This window comes from Strongylocentrotus purpuratus, unplaced genomic scaffold (assembly GCF_000002235.5).
Source record: "Strongylocentrotus purpuratus isolate Spur 01 unplaced genomic scaffold, Spur_5.0 spur5_scaffold_2, whole genome shotgun sequence".
Taxonomy (NCBI): Eukaryota; Metazoa; Echinodermata; class Echinoidea; order Camarodonta; family Strongylocentrotidae; genus Strongylocentrotus; species Strongylocentrotus purpuratus.
In genome coordinates, this window is record NW_022145605.1 from 15,317,819 (window position 1) to 15,338,447 (window position 20,629).

Sequence of the window (20,629 nt, forward strand, 5' to 3'; positions counted from 1 at the left end):
CCCCCCCCCACCACACACGCGTACATGTAAACGCCTTCAATCGGGGAGGTAGGCAAAACACCATGAAACTGTGGAGGTAATAAATATAGGCTTTATAAGCAATATTTTATCAAATTTGAGGAAAGAAAATCACAATAAGCCCATTCAAATGTCAAAAGATACTAAAAAACGTTACTTCTTCTTACACATGATTCGTCTGAATTTGAGCTATGAAAGTGCGGTGTCTGCATCTAGTCATTGTCAATCGGGGAAGTAGGCATAAGACCTAGCAAACGTGGAGTTTGTCGATTTTTATCTTTTCCTTGTAAACTTCGAACTAACTCATGCAAAAAAGGATATTATTATGTTTGCTTGTATTTAAAACAATGAAGGCAATACTTTCAATCTTTAATTTCCACAATATAATATCAATCTTAGAAACAAGAGTTATGGTCAACAGTTGACCATTGTGTATCATGTAAAAAGTCTTGATAAATATGATCTTGATTTACTGTATGGAAGCCAGTGGCGGATCCAGCCGGCGGGAAGAGGGGGGGGGGGGCCCAATCCGTGAGAAAATATTAGTTGCGACTCAGCCGTCGGTGAATAAGCGGGGGGGGGGTAGGAAGCATTTTTGGGGGGTGCAATTTTTCAGAAATATTTTGCGCCGACTTAGTCAGCCGGTGAATATGAGACCACTATTTTTTGTGTGTGTGACCTAATTCGTGAGATTTTGTTGTTGTTGACCCGTCACCCCCCCCCCCCGTGGATCCACGCCTGCAGAGGATCCAGCCGGCGCCAATGGGGGGGGGGGGGTAGCCAAATCTTAATACAAAATTTAGTGCCGTCTCAGCCGGCCGGCGAATAAGCGGGGGGGGGGGATGGGGCGCTTTTGTTTTTTGTTTTATAAAGGTTAACTTTACGTTATTATCCTATTTTTTTTAATCGTTTTGGGGGGCTGGGGGGGGGGGGCCGGGCCGGAAAAATCGCTACGTGGATCCGCCCCCTGATGGAAGCCATTACAAATGTAATCCTAGGAATCCCAACATCAGTTCCACTTACTCAGGTTCAATAAAAATGTTGGCTTAGCTTTATCAGTGTCAAGAGATCAAGGTAATTTAAAGGGATTGCCCATGAACTGTCACACTATATTGTGTGGCTCAGAAAGAAAGAAAACCGGATATTTCCAATTACAATGACATAATGACTCAAAGTTGATGATCTTTACATCATTTTTTATCATTTCGAAAAAGAATGATCTTCTTAATGAAGTAAGAATTAGGTCAATGATGAAGTTGTAATTGTAGATCGCAGGTGTTCCGTTCTTTTAGCTAGCCCCCCCCCCCATGTATATAAAAACCATTATTCTATCATAAGGATATTTATATTTCTTTATTTTTGTTTTCGGGGGAGGGGGAAGATTTCGGCAATTCAAGGAAAGAATACAATTCATATTTGTAAATGTTTTTAAATTAATCGTTATCACTAGTGGTATAGAGTTTGGATTAATATCATTGCTTCTTGGTATGAGATTCCTTTTTGTTCTCTTACTATCATCAAAATATGTTTGTAACATTTATTCTTTTCTTATACATGTTTGCATTTTGACGTATCGACTTGTGAAAATGTTATGTTTTGTGAATAACGTTTATGTCTTTTGAAGAAAGAAGACACATATACAAAATAAAGATTGAGCTTGTTTGTACTATATTGCGTACTGATATGTCTTCATTATTTTAACTGTAAGGAATCACTATATCGCAAATGATGTTACAGTGCTTGCACACGTTGAAATTATTAATAGATAAGCTGGGAAAGATATAATGAAGGAAATTAACTTTAATAATTCCACTGTACGTACCAACGGAACTTAATGACACCACACAAAAAGTTTGCAAAACTTTCTCCTGTGCTCCTCTCTTTCTCTCTCTCTAACTATATCTTCATTCAATTTAAGGACGAAACTGTCATCTTTTTCAACATGTTTTAACAATTCCTCGATCAATGTGGTATCAAACCACTTTCCCTGAATATTTTCTTTCCTTTCATCCTCGAATTCTATTAAATTCTTTAACACACCTCCTGCAAACATATACATACTTGCCACTATAAAATTGGATATAATTACAGTTTTAAAACTATGCAGTATTATCTAGCAAATCATTTTCTTTCTTAATTTTAAAATATGACTTATGTTAAAGAGGGAAAACAAAAATCACAAAATTATCATGTTATTTCTATAAATATCTCATACACCAGCAGGTGTATTGTACTACAGAGGAAAAAGACGAGATAGAATCAAATAAATGCCAATTGTAATAAACAATAGTTTATCTTCTTTGAATTTCTGTAAAATATACTTTATTTCGATACAATTATTTGACAGTCTTCAAAGGCACATGCAAATCATGAAATTTACAAGAGACAAGTTAAACACGTCCAGCGATGATATGCAATTAGGAGTTAAGTCCGAACGTGTACATAAAAAGGGCATTAGTACCAATCAATACAATTGAACCACAGGCATTGCACCACATTTGCAAAAATCTACAGATTAAACATGCATGTAGTAGAAAAATGTCTTATAATTGGGATTACGAATAAAGAATTATTTCTAACATCACCTGGGTAAAAGAATGGTGCAATATTGTGAAGTTGACATTGCCACAGAAAATGAGGTTAGAATACAAACGAAGGCAAAATAGATGATATTGATATCATTTACTTGAAGAATTGATCAACTCAGCCTACGCATATTTCATGATTTCTTTGAGGTCTTGTTAAAATAACAGATCATATTACTGTTCATTCTTGGCCGGCCATCCTTAATTTATACACATGTATAGTATATTTGTGTGTTTGGAATGATATGAAAGGTTGAGGCATAAAATGAATTCTGCCACTTAAATAAATGGGGTTTACTACCGCAAAATCCCCAGGGATTCTAAAAAAAAATCTAGAATTCTAAAACCTAAAAACAAAACCCACCTCAAACCATAACAAGAAATTAAGCAACCAATTAATGAAAACAAAAGATAACATCTGTAACAACTTTGAACAACATAACTCATAACTAGAAATGAAGAAAAAAAGAGCCCACTGCTGTAAACACACAGCAAGAAAGCCAAAAGCCCTCTCTTGGATCCAGGCAAACAAAGTCTCCTTGAATATTAAACAAAAAAAATAATTAAATGTTATTTAGCAATACTCCCATCAGCCATAATTGAACGCTTTACAAAAAATGATGCTTTACACACATACCAAACACGACAGGCAACACGTACAAACTATCATCCTCCCTAACCAGGGCAGTTTTCGCCATAAAAACTATTTCATACACAGGACCAAACTACTGAAGCACCATTGATCCGAATCTCAAATAGCTTAAGAACTGTTGCAGCTTTAAAAAACATATCAAATTGTTAGTATTAAATTTGTACATGTAATGCACAAGTATACTATTTTTTTCTGGACTGTGACTCCCGACCTTGAATATTCTATTCTAAAAACTTCCTTTTCTCTCTCCTCATTCTTCTCCTGACCCCATGCTTTACCTTCCCTTCCTAGTTCTCTTCTTTCTTACATCCATCATCCATATCATTTCATTGTTTTATCTGTATACTCTGATTTTGTATCATCATACTTCTACCTTATAATGAATGACACTGTGTCAACATTATTTTGAGGAACTTAAATTCTACAAGCTATATGCTTTTGATTAAGTTCCTTTTTTCACATGTAATTTCGAAATTATTTAGTGTGAAATAAATGAAACTAAACTGAAACTGAAGGTCAAGAGTCACTACTGCTCTCTAAGAAAATAGCAGCCCCTAGGTAGAGTACTAGCACACCACACAGTTTGCTAGAAAGTCCTGATTTATATACCATTGTATTTTCTTTTGTTGTAAAATCATGTGATACATATAAATATGAATGCGTTAGTATTTGAGGGATAATTCCCTTTTCAGTCTGACAAAATTAATAATATCCATTTTTCCAAGTTTCTCAAATATTATATATGAATATTTGTCAGTGGTAACAATAGTACATTCCAAAGATACCATTTAACATGATGGAGTTTGATTTGGGGGCAAAATGGATGTAAAAGATTCCAGATATTAGTTTGATGAACATAATTACGTAGAGTTTAACAGTACCTAAGGTTAAAAAAGCTACACAGCATATCTGTTTTTTACATTCCTATCATAGCATCATCATTAGTTGTGTGCTATACATTTACACAAATCTGACGCAATACAAATTTGTTGGAGAAGCCAACTTTTGAACAATGATGAAGAATGAAGGAGAACTCACTGACATCACAAATCCCCCCCCCCCCAAAAAAAAGGGACCAGGGATGAAATTGAATCAGCAAGAAGTAAGGTGAATCATATTAATATTGTAGGTTTATATGATTATACTGGAACCAACCCTTTATTATAGCCTTTTTTATTTGTTTTGTTGCAAAGGTATTACAAAAAAAAAAAGTTTTGGGTCCCCGACCCCCATCACAACTACAAAAAGATTCCAGATATTAGTTTGATGAACATAATTACGTAGAGTTTAACAGTACCTAAGGTTAAAAAAGCTACACAGCATATCTGTTTTTTACATTCCTATCATAGCATCATCATTAGTTGTGTGCTATACATTTAACACAAATCTGACGCAATACAAATTTGTTGGAGAAGCCAACTTTTGAACAATGATGAAGAATGAAGGAGAACTCACTGACATCACAAATCCCCCCCCCCCCAAAAAAAAAGGGACCAGGGATGAAATTGAATCAGCAAGAAGTAAGGTGAATCATATTAATATTGTAGGTTTATATGATTATACTGGAACCAACCCTTTATTATAGCCCTTTTTATTTGTTTTGTTGCAAAGGTATTACAAAAAAAAAAGGTTTTGGGTCCCCGACCCCCATCACAACTAATTATTCACATTACAACCATCATCTATAGTCTAGTGCTTAAACACTAAATTGACATATTTTATGTATGTGCGAAATCTGAGAATAATATTCAGATCTGTTCTTATTAATTCACAACAAACATACATTCGGTTTACTTTTAAAAGGGGGCACTGATCATTGACTCCCCCTCTATTTTTTGCCACAATTATACTAAATCTGCACAAACTACTGCATTGCTAATTAAACAAAAGTGTACAAATTCTATCTCTACACTATCCCATATTAATGGCTTGTACTAAACACTCAGGTCGCGGCTCGTTTGGCCATTTAAATAAAATGGTGTCTTCAAATCGGTTTTAAGGGGGAAAATATTATTTCAAATTAGTGACTGTTTTTACACTCAGGTCGCGGCTCGCTGGGCCATTTATTCAATGATGTCTTCAAAGGGGATGCGTGGGAAATTTTCTTAAAAAAGAAGTTGGAAGTTGTGATTATTATTTTTTAATGATAGACAAATAAGAAGATTAGAATTAAGGCTGGCATTGGGAAAGACAAAATACTAGGTGATTAAAGTGGATTTTAGAGAAAGTGTAATACTACAAGGGAAATGAACTGTATATTTGATAGAAACAAGGAACAATGGATAGAGTGAGAAGATGAATTGTGGGAAATTAAGAACTAACAAGAGAGGATTACATAAACAAAGAATGAAAGAAAACAAATATTTAATAAAAAGGGAATTGAAAGAATTCATTGGTCAGATTTAACAGTGATAAAGATATAAAGAAAAGAGTGGAGGAAATAAAGATTTACATGATAGAAAAAAGATGAGAAATAAAGGGGTAGAATAAAATTTAGAAAGAATATTTTTTAAAGACTGACAAATATGAAAATAAAGCGAGGAATAAGACTTGATAGGATATTACAAGGAATGATGGAAATATTCATTTCATTCTTTCATTCTTTGTTTTTGTATTCCTCTCTTGGTAGTTCTTAATTTCCCACAATTCATCTTCTCACTGTATCCATTCTTCCTTGTTTCTATCATATTAATAGATCATATACCTATGTACTATTACACTTTATCTAAAATCCACTTTACCCACCTAGTATATTTGTCTTTCCCGATGTCAGCCTTAATTATAATCTTCTTATTTGTCTATCATTGAACAAAAAACAATCACAACTTACAACTTCGTTTTTAAAGTAAATTTCCCCACGCATCCCCTTTGAAGACATCATTGAAAAAATGGCCCAGCGAGCCGCGACCCGAGTGTAAAAACAGTCGCTAATTTGAAATAAGATTTCCCCCTTATATTAAAAAGCCGATTTGAAGACACTTAAAAAAAGATGGCCAAACGAGCCGTGACCGAGTGTTTTTTCAGCGCGCCGCGACCCGAGTGTTTAGTACAACCCCATAATAATATCAGAAACAACACAAGTTCTGTCCAAAATGAAAAGGGGCACCCTTTACACATAATAAGGGCACTCTCCCTTGATGATGATATTAATACACTATACTGAACGTGTTCTCATAATAAATGTTGTTTAAGTTTTAATTGTGTCACAAATGTACAAGCATTACACTAGTCAATTCCCCTACTGCCTTCTTATGCTGCCATTATGGTATGTAAATACAAATACTTGACTGTTTGATTACAACTTCCACTGATTTATTTCGTTAAAAAATCTATGGGTTTTTTCTTGTTCAAATAGGAAATTTCCAACTCATGCTGCAAAATTCTCATTGTAATCAGTACATGTTGCCTAAACGATATGCTCCCTGTCATTGATATCTGGGAGTGGCCAAGCATAGGTCCACTAAGACCCTAACACAATTACAAATTGCCGGATGCCTACAAAATGATAATAAAACCTCAAAATAACAAATCCTTTGCCAGTAGAGTGGGTAAACATTTTATGAATACATGGAGAAACCAAATATAAAAGAATACACATTTTAGACTGTAATAACAAAACATGCCTTGTAATTTATGAGCATTTTCAGCAGTTTGGTGACTCAAAACAAAAGCATGTGTGTATTCAATATAAAAATGGTGATTTGATATTAAAGGGAATGTTTTTACCAAGGCTGTGTTTTTCTGCTTTTGGTAACCTTCGAGTTTCTTACGTAGTCTTTGATGTTGACCCACGTTCTGTGTTTCAGCACAGCTTCAGCTTTCAAGCATTCGTCTATCGCTCTCTTGCCAGGTAGCTTAGAATGAACAGTCATAAAGGCTCCTAAACGTCTCTGGACAGCCGACTTTTCCGCATCGCTCCATGCTGTCTTTCGTTTCTTCCTTATTGGCTGTTCATCAACCTCTTCCAGTACATGTTGCGTTTGCCTTTGCCTTTTGGTACCTAATGAAAGACAATAACAAAAAAAAATGTTGCAATTATACTATGCAGAATAATAAATGCAGTATCACATACTGTTTCTCTGAGTCTCTGACCCATGAACTTGAAGAGTGCATTACTGTTATGAGGATGGAAGGAGAGGAAGAATATTTAAATCCTCTTTTGCAGTGATGCAGAATAGAGTGTGATCCTGGGAGGAATACACTTAAACGATTTTTTTTTGCGGGAAGAAAGCCATCATATAATTTTGTAAAGCTCATATTTCGTGAAATTATGGGCATCTACCGTTTAGGGGAGTCGGGCACAAACAAGTCTTTAAATTATCTGACAGTGTCATGACAGATGGGGTTATGTTTCACATATTCTACCCGGTTTCTATTGGTCATTTATTTTGCTAATCTAGCTCAGTTTTGGGTTTATTTGGGAGGGGCTCCTGGCTGCCTCCATTTTCATCCATTTCCTAGTATATTGTAGTGATTGCTGTGTGCATGAAAAAAAGTACATTTTGTATTACCTTGACAACCCCTGACTCCCAGTCTAGAACAAAAGGGCCACGATCACATAATACTTTCTGAGTCTATATTATTGTATGTACACAATTTTTTTTTAGTTTAGAGAAGTTTAGATATAGAGACCAATTAAATTCACTAATAGATTTTCTCCGTCATTGGCAACAGGCTTTTTGTGAGGCTACATTACAATTATAATTGTGCTATAATTTTTAACAATTCAAAATGCACAAATATTGGTACGTGGTGATTTCAACAGGAAAAAGTTTGGTTTCACTTTGGCTTTTGAGGATGATTGAGAGTGCGGTACAATAGGCAAAATTAACATTTAGGTTTGCAAAAAGAATTTTTTTAGATGCTCTCATTGGACTTAAAGTCATACCTTTTTGGGAGCATCCAGGTAGCTGACGTTCGACATCATGATCACCAGAATCAACATCGCTGTCACAATTGTCATCACATGATTCAGGTCCCTGTTCTCCAGTGTCGATCTCTGTACATAAAATAATAATCAATAATATTCACCAAAAAGAAAATCTGGGTCAACTGCAAAGAAAACATACTTGTAATTTAAAACAAAAGAATATAATCAATTATTTCTAAATACAACATGGTAGAATTGGCACCAGGTATATGCCACATGTGTGGATCGAGTCAAACAAATGCCTTAATTACCCCTAATCTAAATAAATTGAAACAAACAAGTGCACAATATAGTGAGGAATATTTAACTGCATGGTTCATTTGAAAACAACACTTTTCATTAATTCAATAATGTTGCAGCATGTTTATCAATTTACATATTTTGTATTTGATAATTGTCAAGTTGAGTGGAAATCAGAAATACTTGATTCTTAAAATTAGTACATGCTACATGGTTTGTTATTCATCCCACTCATCCCTCGCCATGATGTTTCTCATCTCATTAGGGTTTGAATTGAGATCCCCACTGTATAATTCTACCCTCATCACAAATTTACCTTCATCTAACTTGATTTGAAGCTCATCCAGACTTTTTGCAGTGCCAATCAGCTGGACCGGGTTCCCAGCTTTTCCCTCCATGGCGAACAGGATCTTTGATATTTTGGCCACCTGCATAGCAGCATCTGGCAGTCTATAATACTCCCTATGTATCCTAATATCGTGGCCCATGAAGTTTGCTAAGGCGTCCATCTCATGGTCCCTCAAGCTCATTAGTTGTGACATGGTAGCTACATGCTTCCGTAATTTTGTGGATCGAAGTGTTGAAGGATTTTGTGCTCCACATGCTTCTGACAGCTCACGGAGAGCATCTGACCCTCGAACATGAGATGTAGTGTCACTATTGGCTACAGCGAACAGGTATTTGTTGCTTGGGTTTACACCTGCTTCCTCCCTGTGGGATACAAGGGTGTCTACACATGATTTCATGGAGTCTGTCACAAGGATCGGCACTGTCCTGCCACGTTTTCCTACTACCTCAACTCTCCAGAGAAACTTTACAAGATTTTTTTCCCAGTCTTTCAGCATCTCTAGTTGTCCTTCCACCATATGAGATTCACCTTTCTTGATTTTATTGTAGTCATCAAGAGTCATCTTGCTGATTTCCCCTTGTCTCCTCCTATTAAACACAATGAGATGAGCCAGCATGGTCTTGTTGAGTTCTCTCCATGTGCTATGGTTTTCGATTGCGGTCCCAGATGACAGTTTGTCTACACAAAGTTCAGCCTGTACCTCTAGGTGTCTTGACAAAGCCACAACATCACTCGTTAGGGGTAGGAGTTTGGGCTGGTTTCGTTTCCTCTGGTACAAAGTTCGTAGAGCATGAGTAGAGATTTCAGATCCCCAACAAGTGTCCAGCAGCTTGATGAACTTTTCTACAAGTTTCTGCATGTCATCCCCATCTCTGTCCATCAAAGCCTTACTCAGGAGCACAAAGGCAGCCTTTCTTAAGGTATGTCCCAGCTTAAGTGCTAGACTTGGTGTATTGAACAAGTGGTTCTCCTCATCAAAGCCTGCCACTTTCTTGACAGCACTCAAGACAGTCATAAAACCATTTGGTGATATCAGGGAAGTCAGACTTGCCTTGCCATTGCAGCTGCAACGTCTGAACTGAAGTACAAGTCTTCCTAGTTCTCGTAACTTGCATCTGATGTGGTTGTGCTGTTCTTCGTCATGGCCCAATTTCTTAGAGTACACCTTGGCCAATTCTAGAATCAACTGATCATTTAGAATGCAGGCCTTGATTTCATCATCGCTGAGACCACTCAGTACTTTGTGTGTTATAGAATCTCTTGATGTGCAGGGCACTGGTGGAAGCAAGAGTCGACCTTGTGCTAATAGTCTTCTTCGTTTTTTCTTTTGCTCCTTAGCCGGCTCTTCTTGCTTCAAAATGCAGCGGTGTTTCCACAATTCGGCTTTCGCAAACCATCCCAAACAATCTTTGCAAGGCTGATAATCACGGGGCTTTGCTTCACAAGAAGGTCTATATACGACCACAAGCTCTCCATGACCCTTTTCGAAGACCCTGTAGTTGTGCATGTGATTTCCTTTATTTCTTATCAATGTCAATAGCTTATCCTTTTCTTTTCGATTCGTTGCTGCCATGTATTGAGCCACCTTTATTTCATTGGAATGTTGTGACCGCAGGTGATCAGGAAGTTTTTTGTGGGGCTTCTCACACATCATGCAATAAGCTACCTTGTCATATTTTCGCCCTCCTTGATTGTTGGTCTTCATCACAGTTATCCCCTCATGGTCAGCATCAATGCCTCCATATCTTGATGATGCCTCCAATGACTGATCTGATGACAGAGATTTCAGTGATCGAGTGATGCCATTTATTGATGTACATTTAGCCTTAGGCAATGATGCTTGAGAATTATTTAATGAAGTCTTCCCTGAAGAGTCAGAATCTCCTTGAGAATCACAGACATAGTCTGGATCATCATCACTATCATCATTATGGTCAGATAATGTGTCCTCATTATCACTTGAAAAAATATTTTGTGAAAGGGTTCCATCTGGTACCATCAATGCTTGTGTGGCAGGCTCAGGGAATGGTTCCCAGTGCTCTCGGTTATTAGGGGGGTTTCTGCATAGATCATCAGATGTGTCATCATTATCAGCAAGAAAATTGGACAGTGAAAGGTTTCCATCTGGTTCCATTAAAGGTTGTGTGGCAAGCTCAGTAAATGGTTCCCAATGCACTTGGTTATTAGGGGGGTTTATGCATGGATCATCACATGTGTCATCATTATCAGCTGAAACATTAAACTGTGAAATCTTTCCATCTGATTCCATTAAAGCTTGTGTGGCAGGCTCAGGGGATGGTTCCCAATTTGTTTCGTTATTAGGGGGGTTTCTGCATAGATCATCAGATGTTTCAGCATCATCAGTTAGAACATTGGAGAGTGGAAGGTTTCCATCTGGTTCTATTAAAGGTTGTGTGGCAAGCTCAGTAAATGATTCCCAATGCACTTGGTTATTAGGGGGGTTTATGCATGGATCATCACATGTGTCATCATTATCAACTGGAACATCAAACTGGGAGAGCTTTCCATCTGATTCCATTAACGCTTGTGTGGCAGGCTCAGGGGATGGTTCCCAATGTTCTTGGTTATTAGAGGGTTCCGGCATGGATCATCACATGTGTCATCATTATCAGCTGAAACACTGAACTGTGAAATCTTACCATCTGATTCCATTAAAGCTTGTGTGGCAGGCTTAGGGGATGGTTCCCAATTTGTTTCGTTATTAGGGGGGTTTCTGCATCGATCTTCAGATGTTTCATCATCATCAGCTCGAACATTGGACTGTGAAAAGTTTCCATCTGGTTCCAGTAGTTCTTGTGTGGCAGGCTCGGCGAATGGTGAACAAACTTTTTCTGGGTCTGGTGGGAGGTTTGCAGAATTTTGCAGAATTTCAGGTTTTTCATCTTGGACTCCACTGTGTAATTGAGTAGGACTTGGGAATACAAAATTATCTCCCACCCCATAATCATATAACACTTCTTCACCTTCTTTGATTTTCTTCAATGAGAAGAGAACCAGTTCTGGTTCATTGTGAGGGTTCTCTCTAATCTTCATTCTGCTGTTGACTTCACCCCTCCAACCATGGTTGACGAGTCGTCCCAGTTGTTGTTTAGTTGGTTCGACTGATGCATCCCTACTGGAAATGAAATTGAAAAAAAATGAAAACATTAGATTCATCAATGTTTAAAATTACAATGAATCACTGAAACATACAAGTATATGTGGGTTACAATTTGTGATTTCACTTTAGGTTTTCTCTGTTGTCAGATATTATTTGATTAACTGTTACTTTTCAAGTAGGGTATCACTTAAAGAAGAATCGTTACAGTCATGATTTTTGTTAACGCATGGTTAATTTTAGGAGGAAATTTGAAATACAAGTAACATAGGAAACAAATAGGTAACATTACATGTAGGCATTGGAAATCATAACCAATATCATGAACATTAAACATGCATATGTTTACTTTTCATTTGCCTTAAAATTGTAATGCTACAAAATGTCACCGTGCATCAGACAAGAGTACCGAGGCGAAAAAAGACGACGAACTAACCGTGGAAGATTTTTTCAATATAAATACAAATAACAAAAAAAAACAAAAAAAACACACAAAGGTCGAATAACGACACGCCCTACAAGCCACGGGCAACAGCATTGCGAACAAAATATATCCTCTCAAGACCCTCTGAAATACGAGAGCCAAAGACATTACATGGTATAACAAAAATAACAAAAAAGAGAGAGAAGCGACCAAATTGGGGAAAGGGCAAGGAGAGGCAACAGACTAAAGGGAAAATGTACAATTTCGGACATATCTATCCACAAGATGTTTACACCGGGTGGGAGAGATGGAAGAAGGCTTCGGCAGGGGAGAAGGAACATGCGGAGAAGAAAGATGAGTCCAAGGAGAAGAAGGGAGGGAGAGATGAGGAAAGATTAAAAAATAGCATGGGAAAAAGGAAAAAAAGCATTATGATAAACAAGAACAGACGTGTAGAATGAGGGGGGAAAGAAGAAAATAATCTATCTAATCTTTAAAAGTGGAACGTAGCTCCAAAAAGCAAATAAAGAATACAATATAAAAAGTGGCTACTAGCACAAACCTGAATTCATATCAAACGGACCAAACATGTATGCAGTGTTATTTTATTTTAGAATGAGCAAAGAAAGCAGGAAATCCAATGCAGGGTTTGAATTGTGCATTGAAAACTACATCCTCAATGAAGATTATGTTTACCAACTGTATGATTTTTGTTCTCAAGTTTTCAAATGATTTTTCAATAAATCTTACCATTTGACATATGTTGGCCCATCTCCGATCATCTTCCCAGATTATAAAGAAGAGGAAATTTGGGAAATTACAAAATGAATGATGAACATTTAACAAAGAAGGATAACAGAAATTAAAAGCAGAAGATGTATAAAGACAACAAGCAGGAGTAGCGAAATGAGAAATACAGCTACAATGCGAGGATGACGCTGGACAACAGACATTGAAAGAAATGAATTAGGAGGATGGGAAGGGAGAGGAGGAGACAAAGCAGATGAAGAAGTTGAATGAGGAGTTGATGAGCGAGGGGTTAGGAGAGGGGTTGAGGGAGGGGTTGGGAGAGGGGTTGGGAGAGGGGTTAGGAGAGGGGTTGAGGGAGGGGTTGTGTGAGGGGTTGATTGGGGGGTGCGGGGAGGTGTTAGGGGAAGTAATGAATGAACAGATGAAGTAATATCAGACTGAAGTGAAGATGAGGTGTAGAAGAAAGGGGGAGTAGAAAAAGAGTCTTCCGATGACATATTGCAGGGAACTGATGAACCAGCATCATTTAAAACTTCACTGGAGGGAGAGGGAGGTGGTGCAAGCTGCGTAGAAATTTCCGAATCTGTTTCATCATTTAAAACTTCACTGGAGGGAGAGGGAGGTGGTGCAAGTTGCATAGAAATTTCCGAATCTGTTTCATCTGTAAGATGAAATGTGGAGTGTACAAAAAAAAAACATGGACTTTTCAGTGTAATGCACCTTTCTTTTATATCCAATATTTGTACCAAATATTGTTTTATATTCTCATTTTATGCTCTCCAAAATGGAATATGATCTGTTGGACTGACAAGGTTGAATAATTGTCATTGGTAAGATTGTGTGTTTTTTGTATGATAGCTAAAACAGGTTTGAATAGATAGAGAAGAATATAAGTTGCATATTTGTTCTATGCTGTCCTTGCCGTATTGATACTTTCTGCAGAAAAATGTATGTGTACTGTATGTGGTCAGTCCACGGGTTTATTCAAAAGCACGGAATAGAATTTGACAGATATGACTAGCTTTCGATCTTTCTCTAGGGAAAAAACAAAAACCACTGGTAGAAAATATGTTGCCCTGTCAACCCACATGTTTACGACTACGTCATAAGCATATAGCCTTAGGTTTGTTTTCAACACCTATCATTACAAAATATACTTTTCAATAAATCAAGTCGTCATAGTATGTAGACTTACCACCATTTCGTCCCTTTCCATGTGAAAAAGTATCTGAAGCAAGTTTCACAGTCTGCATCTCTTCTTTCCCCCACATCTCTGGTTACCAGATCTCCTCTGTACCACAAAAGGAATTCTCCCTCTTCAAACGTTTTGGTGGTAAAGACTGCTCTACCTGTGATTGAAGAAATACATAATCTTCATGAGATCAATCATGCGAGTTTAAACATTGTGAATATGATGTTACAAGTATATTTGTCTGTCATTTAAGATAATGCTCAGGTGTGATAAGTAACTCAGACTCGTACTTGTAAGAAGGCACTTATTTTCAAAATTGGTTGAGTTTTAAATAACATTTGTGTGTCTTTTTGGTCACATTGCCATCAAGCAGACTTGTAAGCAACACATTGTATTTAATATTAGTATGCTGCAGATATTAAATTACAGTGTCATGCATGTCATGATGAACATGACGTTTTCTCTAGATTTTCTAATTTTTTTTTGACATTCAACCCCATGAGGAGGCATTAAAATTCATTTCAAGGTCTAACCTTTAAACACTTAACCAAATCAAGTTTAATACCTCCTGCTTTACAAAAGAGCCCTGTACATACAAATATTTACAAAAAAATAGAATACATTGTAGAAAACATTAAAAAAAAAGCTTTAAAAAAATAAAAACTAGATCAAAATGAACAAAAGGCCTTAAATATCATTTAAGATATTATTGATACAAAGAAAAATGACCAAAAAAATATTTTAAAAAATACACATGCCGTAAAAATAGACTACACAACTGCAAACAGACAAACAAACAAAACTAACTTATGGTAAAAGTCATGATATAACATTAGGTACCAGTGCATGCATTAAAGTGATAGAGGGAGTGACTTAATTTGGTTTTTTAACATTTGGAGTGAAGTTTCCGTGCGAATATGAGTCGGTAGATTGTTACAGATGCTTGGAGCAGTGAAAGAAAAAGAACGTTTTTTAAATTCAGTCTTTGGTTTCAGGATAAATAAGGGATTTAAGGTAGAATGACAAGTAACAAAGTAAACTGGACGATTATGACCAAAAGATTCTAAATAAGGGGCTAGATTATTGAGTATTTTGTAGACGAAAATGCAGTAGTGGTAATTGATTCTATTTTCAACACTTTGCCATTGAAGACTGCTTCACGCAATTAAGTGTTGAATTAAGATTATAAAAACAGAAAAATATGAGGGAAAGCATATCAAATATTCTACTGCATGAAATTAATGAAATATACAGAAAGGGTATAGATTTTACTAAAGAAGTTGACCTGTTTAACTGCGAAGGGTATCAAAGTTACTCTGAAAAGAGCTGGTGATTTTCAGACAATAGGCGATGAGGTGTGATCAAAGAACCATACCAGGCGTTCCTTGCATAGTCTAGCTCTGAATCAATATTTTATTGAGCATATTAATGTTAGATATCTATGCTACAGTGAATTTTCACTATTAATACAATCTACATGTACATGTATGTAACCTCACTCACCTTTGTCAGGCAGCTGTTTCACTGTAAATCCTTCAGGATCAACTTCACTAAAAATATCTGGAACTGTCTGTCTGGTTTGACTTCTGAGAATCCGATTCTGAAACAGGTCAAGTAAATATTAATAATATTATGCAGAAACACAGCTGTGAGCAAGCTGGAAGAAAATATCTAAATATTACACCCCCCCCCCCCCACATCCTCTCCCTAATCATACTGGAATTTGCCAAAATATTGCTACTCATATCCATGCTCAATTTTATTATATTATTTGTTAAAATCATGAGGTATTATGAAACACATCCATTATGATGTACATCAAGGGGGTCATGTAAATACATGGCTCCACATTTCCCATGCACACATCTTATCATATTTGACTCATTTGCAATAGATATAGATTGCTCCACATTTCCTATGCACACATTTATACATATCTAGCCCATATGCAATAATAAATGTGGCTCCACATTTCCCATGCACACATTTATACATATCTGGCTGATGTGTAATATATATAGATATGGCTCCACATTTCCCATGCACACATTTATACATCTTCAATCCACCTTAAATAGTTGAGATAAACATGGCTCCACATTTCCCATGCACCCATTTATACACATCTGGCCCATATGTAATATATAAATGGCTCCACATTTCCCATGCACAAATGTATAGACATGTGTAATATATATATATATATATGGCTCCACATTTCCCATGCATAAATTTATACATATCTGGGTCATGTGTAATATATATATAGATATGGCTCCACATTTCCCATGCACACATTTATACACATCTGGCCCATTTGTAATATATATATATGGCTCCACATTTTCCATGCACACATTTATACACATCTGGCCCATGTATAATATATATAGATATGGCTCCACATTTCCCATGCACACATTTATACAAATCTGGCCCATGTATAATAAATATATATATATGGCTCCACATTTCCCATGCACACATTTATACACATCTGGCCTATGTGTAATATATATATATATATGGCTCCACATTTCCCATGCACACATTTATACACATCTGGCCCATGTGTAATATATATATATGGTTCCACATTTCCCATGCACACATTTATACACATCTGGCCGATTTGTAATATATATATATGGCTCCACATTTTCCATGCACACATTTATACACATCTGGCCCATGTATAATATATATAGATATGGCTCCACATTTCCCATGCACACATTTATACAAATCTGGCCCATGTATAATATATATATATATATGGCTCCACATTTCCCATGCACACATTTATACACATCTGGCCCATGTGTAATATATATATATGGCTCCACATTTCCCATGCACACATTTATACACATCTGGCCCATGTGTAATATACATATGGCTCCACATTTCCCATGCACACATTTATACACATCTGGCCTATGTGTAATATATATATGTGGCTCCACATTTCCCATGCACACATTTATACATCTGGCCCATGTGTAATATATATATGGCTCCACATTTCCCATGCACACATTTATACACATCTGGCCCATGTGTAATATATATATATGGCTCCACATTTCCCATGCACACATTTATACACATCTGGCCCATGTGTAATATACATATGGCTCCACATTTCCCATGCACACATTTATACATATCTGGGTCATGTGTAATATATATATAGATATGGCTCCACATTTCCCATGCACACATTTATACACGTCTGGCCCATTATATATATATATATATATATATATATATATGGCTCCACATTTCCCATGCACACAGTTATACAAATCTGGCCCATGTATAATGGCTCCACAGTTCCCATGCACATATTTATAAGTCTTCAATCCACCTTAAATAGTTCAGTTAAACATGGCTCCACATTTTCCATGCACACATTTATACATATCTGGGTCATGTGTAATATATATATATATATAGATATGGCTCCACATTTCCCATGCACACATTTATACACGTCTGGCCCATTATATATATATATATATATATGGCTCCACATTTCCCATGCACACCTTTATACACATCTGGCCCATGTGTAATATATATATATATATATGGCTCCACATTTCCCATGCACACATTTATACACATCTGGCCCATGTGTAATATATATATATATATATGGCTCCACATTTCCCATGCACACATTTAAACACATATTGCCCATGTAGATCAATATATATATGGCTCCACATTTCCCATGCACACATTTATACACATCTGGCCTATGTATAAAATATATAGATATGGCTCCACATTTCCAATGCACACATTTATACAAATCTGGCCCATGTATAATGGCTCCACAGTTCCCATGCACACATTTATAAATCTTCAATCCACCTTAAATAGTTCAGTTAAACATGGCTCCACATTTTCCATGCACACATTTATACATATCTGGGTCATGTGTAATATATATATATATATATAGAGATGTGGCTCCACATTTCCCATGCACACATTTATACACGTCTGGCCCATTATATATATATATATATATATATGGCTCCACATTTCCTATGCACACATTTATACACATCTGGCCTATGTATAAAATATATAGATATGGCTCCACATTTCCAACGCACACATTTATACAAATCTGGCCCATGTATAATAGCTCCACAGTTCCCATGCACACATTTATAAATCTTCAATCCACCTTAAATAGTTGATATAAACATGGGACCACATTTCCCATGCACACAATTATACACATCTGGCCCATGTGTAATATATATATATATATATATATGGCTCCACATTTCCCATGCACACATTTATACACATCTGGCCCATGTGTAATATATATATATCTATGGCTCCACATTTCCCATGCACACATTTAAACACATATTGCCCATGTAGATCTAGGCCTATATCTAGTTATGGCTCCACATTTCCCGTGCACACATTTATACACATCTGACCCAGATTATTATGGCTCCACATTTCCCATGCACACATTTATACACATCTGGCCCATGTGAGTTATATACAGATAGATCTAGGCCTAGACCTAGTATGGCTCCACATTTCCCATGCACACATTTAGGCTAAATCTGGCTGATGTGAAATAGACCTTCGAATCTAACGTTACTAGATATTCCTTTAGTTTAACTCTAAAGTTAGGCCTAAGAAGAACTTATACTAGACCTAGATCTACTACTACTAGTAGCCTAGACTAGTAGTACTAGTCTAGGGCTAGGCCTAACGTTAGGCCTAGATCTACATCTTACTTAGATCTAGATCTAGATTAGATCTAGATCTATGTAGCCTATGAGTTTTTTGTACCCAATATCATGAATAGAACTAGATCTATAGGCCTAAGGAATTCTTTAAAAAGTTGATAGAATATTAATGGGCCTAGACTGGATTAAAAATGAAAGTAAACTTTCTAGATCTAGACTAGTTCTACTTACTTTTGCCAGTTGTGGCTGTACTAATCCCGCCATGACATGTCCATATACGTTAACAGGCACGTCGCAAGGTGCACTGCACCAGCACTGCGCATGCGCTGCATCTAATAAGATACAGACTGTGCAGTGTGTATCCTCATGCTGGCGCTCTTCACTTGATATTATTCTTGAGATCGGAAAATAATACACATATTCAGGCTGCAAGCTATGACTCCAAAGTGGGAAACCGGGGATGGAGTTAAATCGCAGCCGAACGTTGATGGGGTACTACTGAGATGTCCCAAAGCTGATTTAAATCTCGTTTTAATGATTCTGCAACTGTGGAGCTCCACGGTTTGCTGTGTCTCCACAGTTGGAAGTTGTGTATTCATATGAACCTCCCCGATTGACGGTCATTACAAGTGCACGCACACACGCACACACACACGCACCCACACACACACGCACTCACATACTCACATATATTCAGGAATCAATCATTTCTAATAACATTTTTGGGCGTATTTATGTTTGAATAAAGGTATATATCCGTCCGAATTGGAAATACAGCATTTTTAGTTCAATTTATTTCATCGTTGTCATGCCGAAGGGCGATCAATACTGCTCGAATTTGTATCCGAATAGCGCCCTCTTTCTGTCATCTCGTCAAAACAGCGGAGTGGGAGAAGAAGTGATGGGTACTGATCCCAGTACTGATGATTTAACTTACGAGTATAGAGAGTCAATCATGTGGAATGAAGACACAAGTTGATAGGAATTAAAATACAGTCAAACCTGCTTTAGTCAAACCTGCTACAAGGACCACATTCACCCCCCCCCCCCTTGAGATTGGTTTCTCATTGAAACATGTACTAAAGGAACCTGTCTACAAAGACCACTTTTTGTGTTACACTTGGGCGGTCGCTGTAGACAGGTTTGATGTATAGAGCATAGAATATTATGTTAACCGCGACGATGAATGAAGTCTAGACCAAGTCTTATTGCGTGACTTGAATGTTCTCTGATTTCTGATGAGTCCCCCACCCCCTCTCTCTCACTCTCTCTCTCTCTCTCTCTCTGATGAATATTGCTAAATCTCTTTCTCTTTCACTCAGATGAGTAGGCCTATTTATATTTCTCTTGCTGGAGAGCAGTTTTTAATTCCCTGTTTTATGGATAAACCCTTGGAGTTGGTCAACTTTGACTCCTTGACCAATTGACCATAAGTACTTTACTCAGTTATTACCGGGATAAGCTGAAAGGAATGGTGTTGTGAATAACACTACCAGACCAGTGCGTCATGACTTTACATTGAAGTTGTATGAGTCATCCTATTGAAGAAGTATGAAGATTGCAAACATTTCAACTTCCTGATTACTTCTTGCGGAGTTATTACTAAAGTAAAGATAAACAAATCATTGATGAATATGG

General features: G+C 36.8%; 2 protein-coding genes across 2 annotated transcripts; both read right to left on the reverse strand.

Annotated features, from left to right (window-relative positions):
• Window positions 1–6,878: 6,878 nt before the first annotated feature.
• Window positions 6,879–11,368, reverse strand: LOC115926692. The gene is made up of 3 exons (XM_030991775.1): window positions 8,742–11,368; window positions 8,144–8,254; window positions 6,879–7,255 (listed from the first exon to the last, which is right to left on the reverse strand). The coding sequence occupies exons 1-3, from the start codon at window positions 11,311–11,313 to the stop codon at window positions 6,978–6,980; spliced, it is 2,961 nt and encodes a 986-aa protein (XP_030847635.1). The 5' UTR covers window positions 11,314–11,368; the 3' UTR covers window positions 6,879–6,977.
• On the reverse strand, window positions 11,313–19,635 carry LOC115926392. Its single transcript, XM_030991069.1, has 4 exons — window positions 19,223–19,635; window positions 15,762–15,858; window positions 14,262–14,415; window positions 11,313–11,910 (listed from the first exon to the last, which is right to left on the reverse strand). Exons 1-4 carry the CDS (start codon window positions 19,253–19,255, stop codon window positions 11,313–11,315), a joined length of 882 nt encoding a protein of 293 aa, XP_030846929.1. The 5' UTR covers window positions 19,256–19,635.
• Between the last annotated feature and the right edge of the window lie 994 nt (window positions 19,636–20,629).

Bases quoted from the DNA above. Each gene is read 5' to 3' on its own strand.
- LOC115926692 (XM_030991775.1), bottom strand. From the start codon at position 11,313: ATGGAATCAGATGGAAAGCTCTCCCAGTTTGATGTTCCAGTTGATAAT. The intron at 8,255-8,741 runs GTAAATTTGTGA...TTTTATGTACAG, and splicing joins TCAAATCAAGTTAGATGAAG to AGATCGACACTGGAGAACAG. The intron at 7,256-8,143 runs GTATGACTTTAA...GTCTTTCATTAG, and splicing joins ACCTGGATGCTCCCAAAAAG to GTACCAAAAGGCAAAGGCAA.
- LOC115926392 (XM_030991069.1), bottom strand. From the start codon at position 19,255: ATGGCGGGATTAGTACAGCCACAACTGGCAAAA. The intron at 14,416-15,761 runs GTGAGTGAGGTT...CTTCAATCACAG, and splicing joins GAAACAGCTGCCTGACAAAG to GTAGAGCAGTCTTTACCACC. The intron at 11,911-14,261 runs GTAAGTCTACAT...TTTCATTTCCAG, and splicing joins TGGAAAGGGACGAAATGGTG to TAGGGATGCATCAGTCGAAC.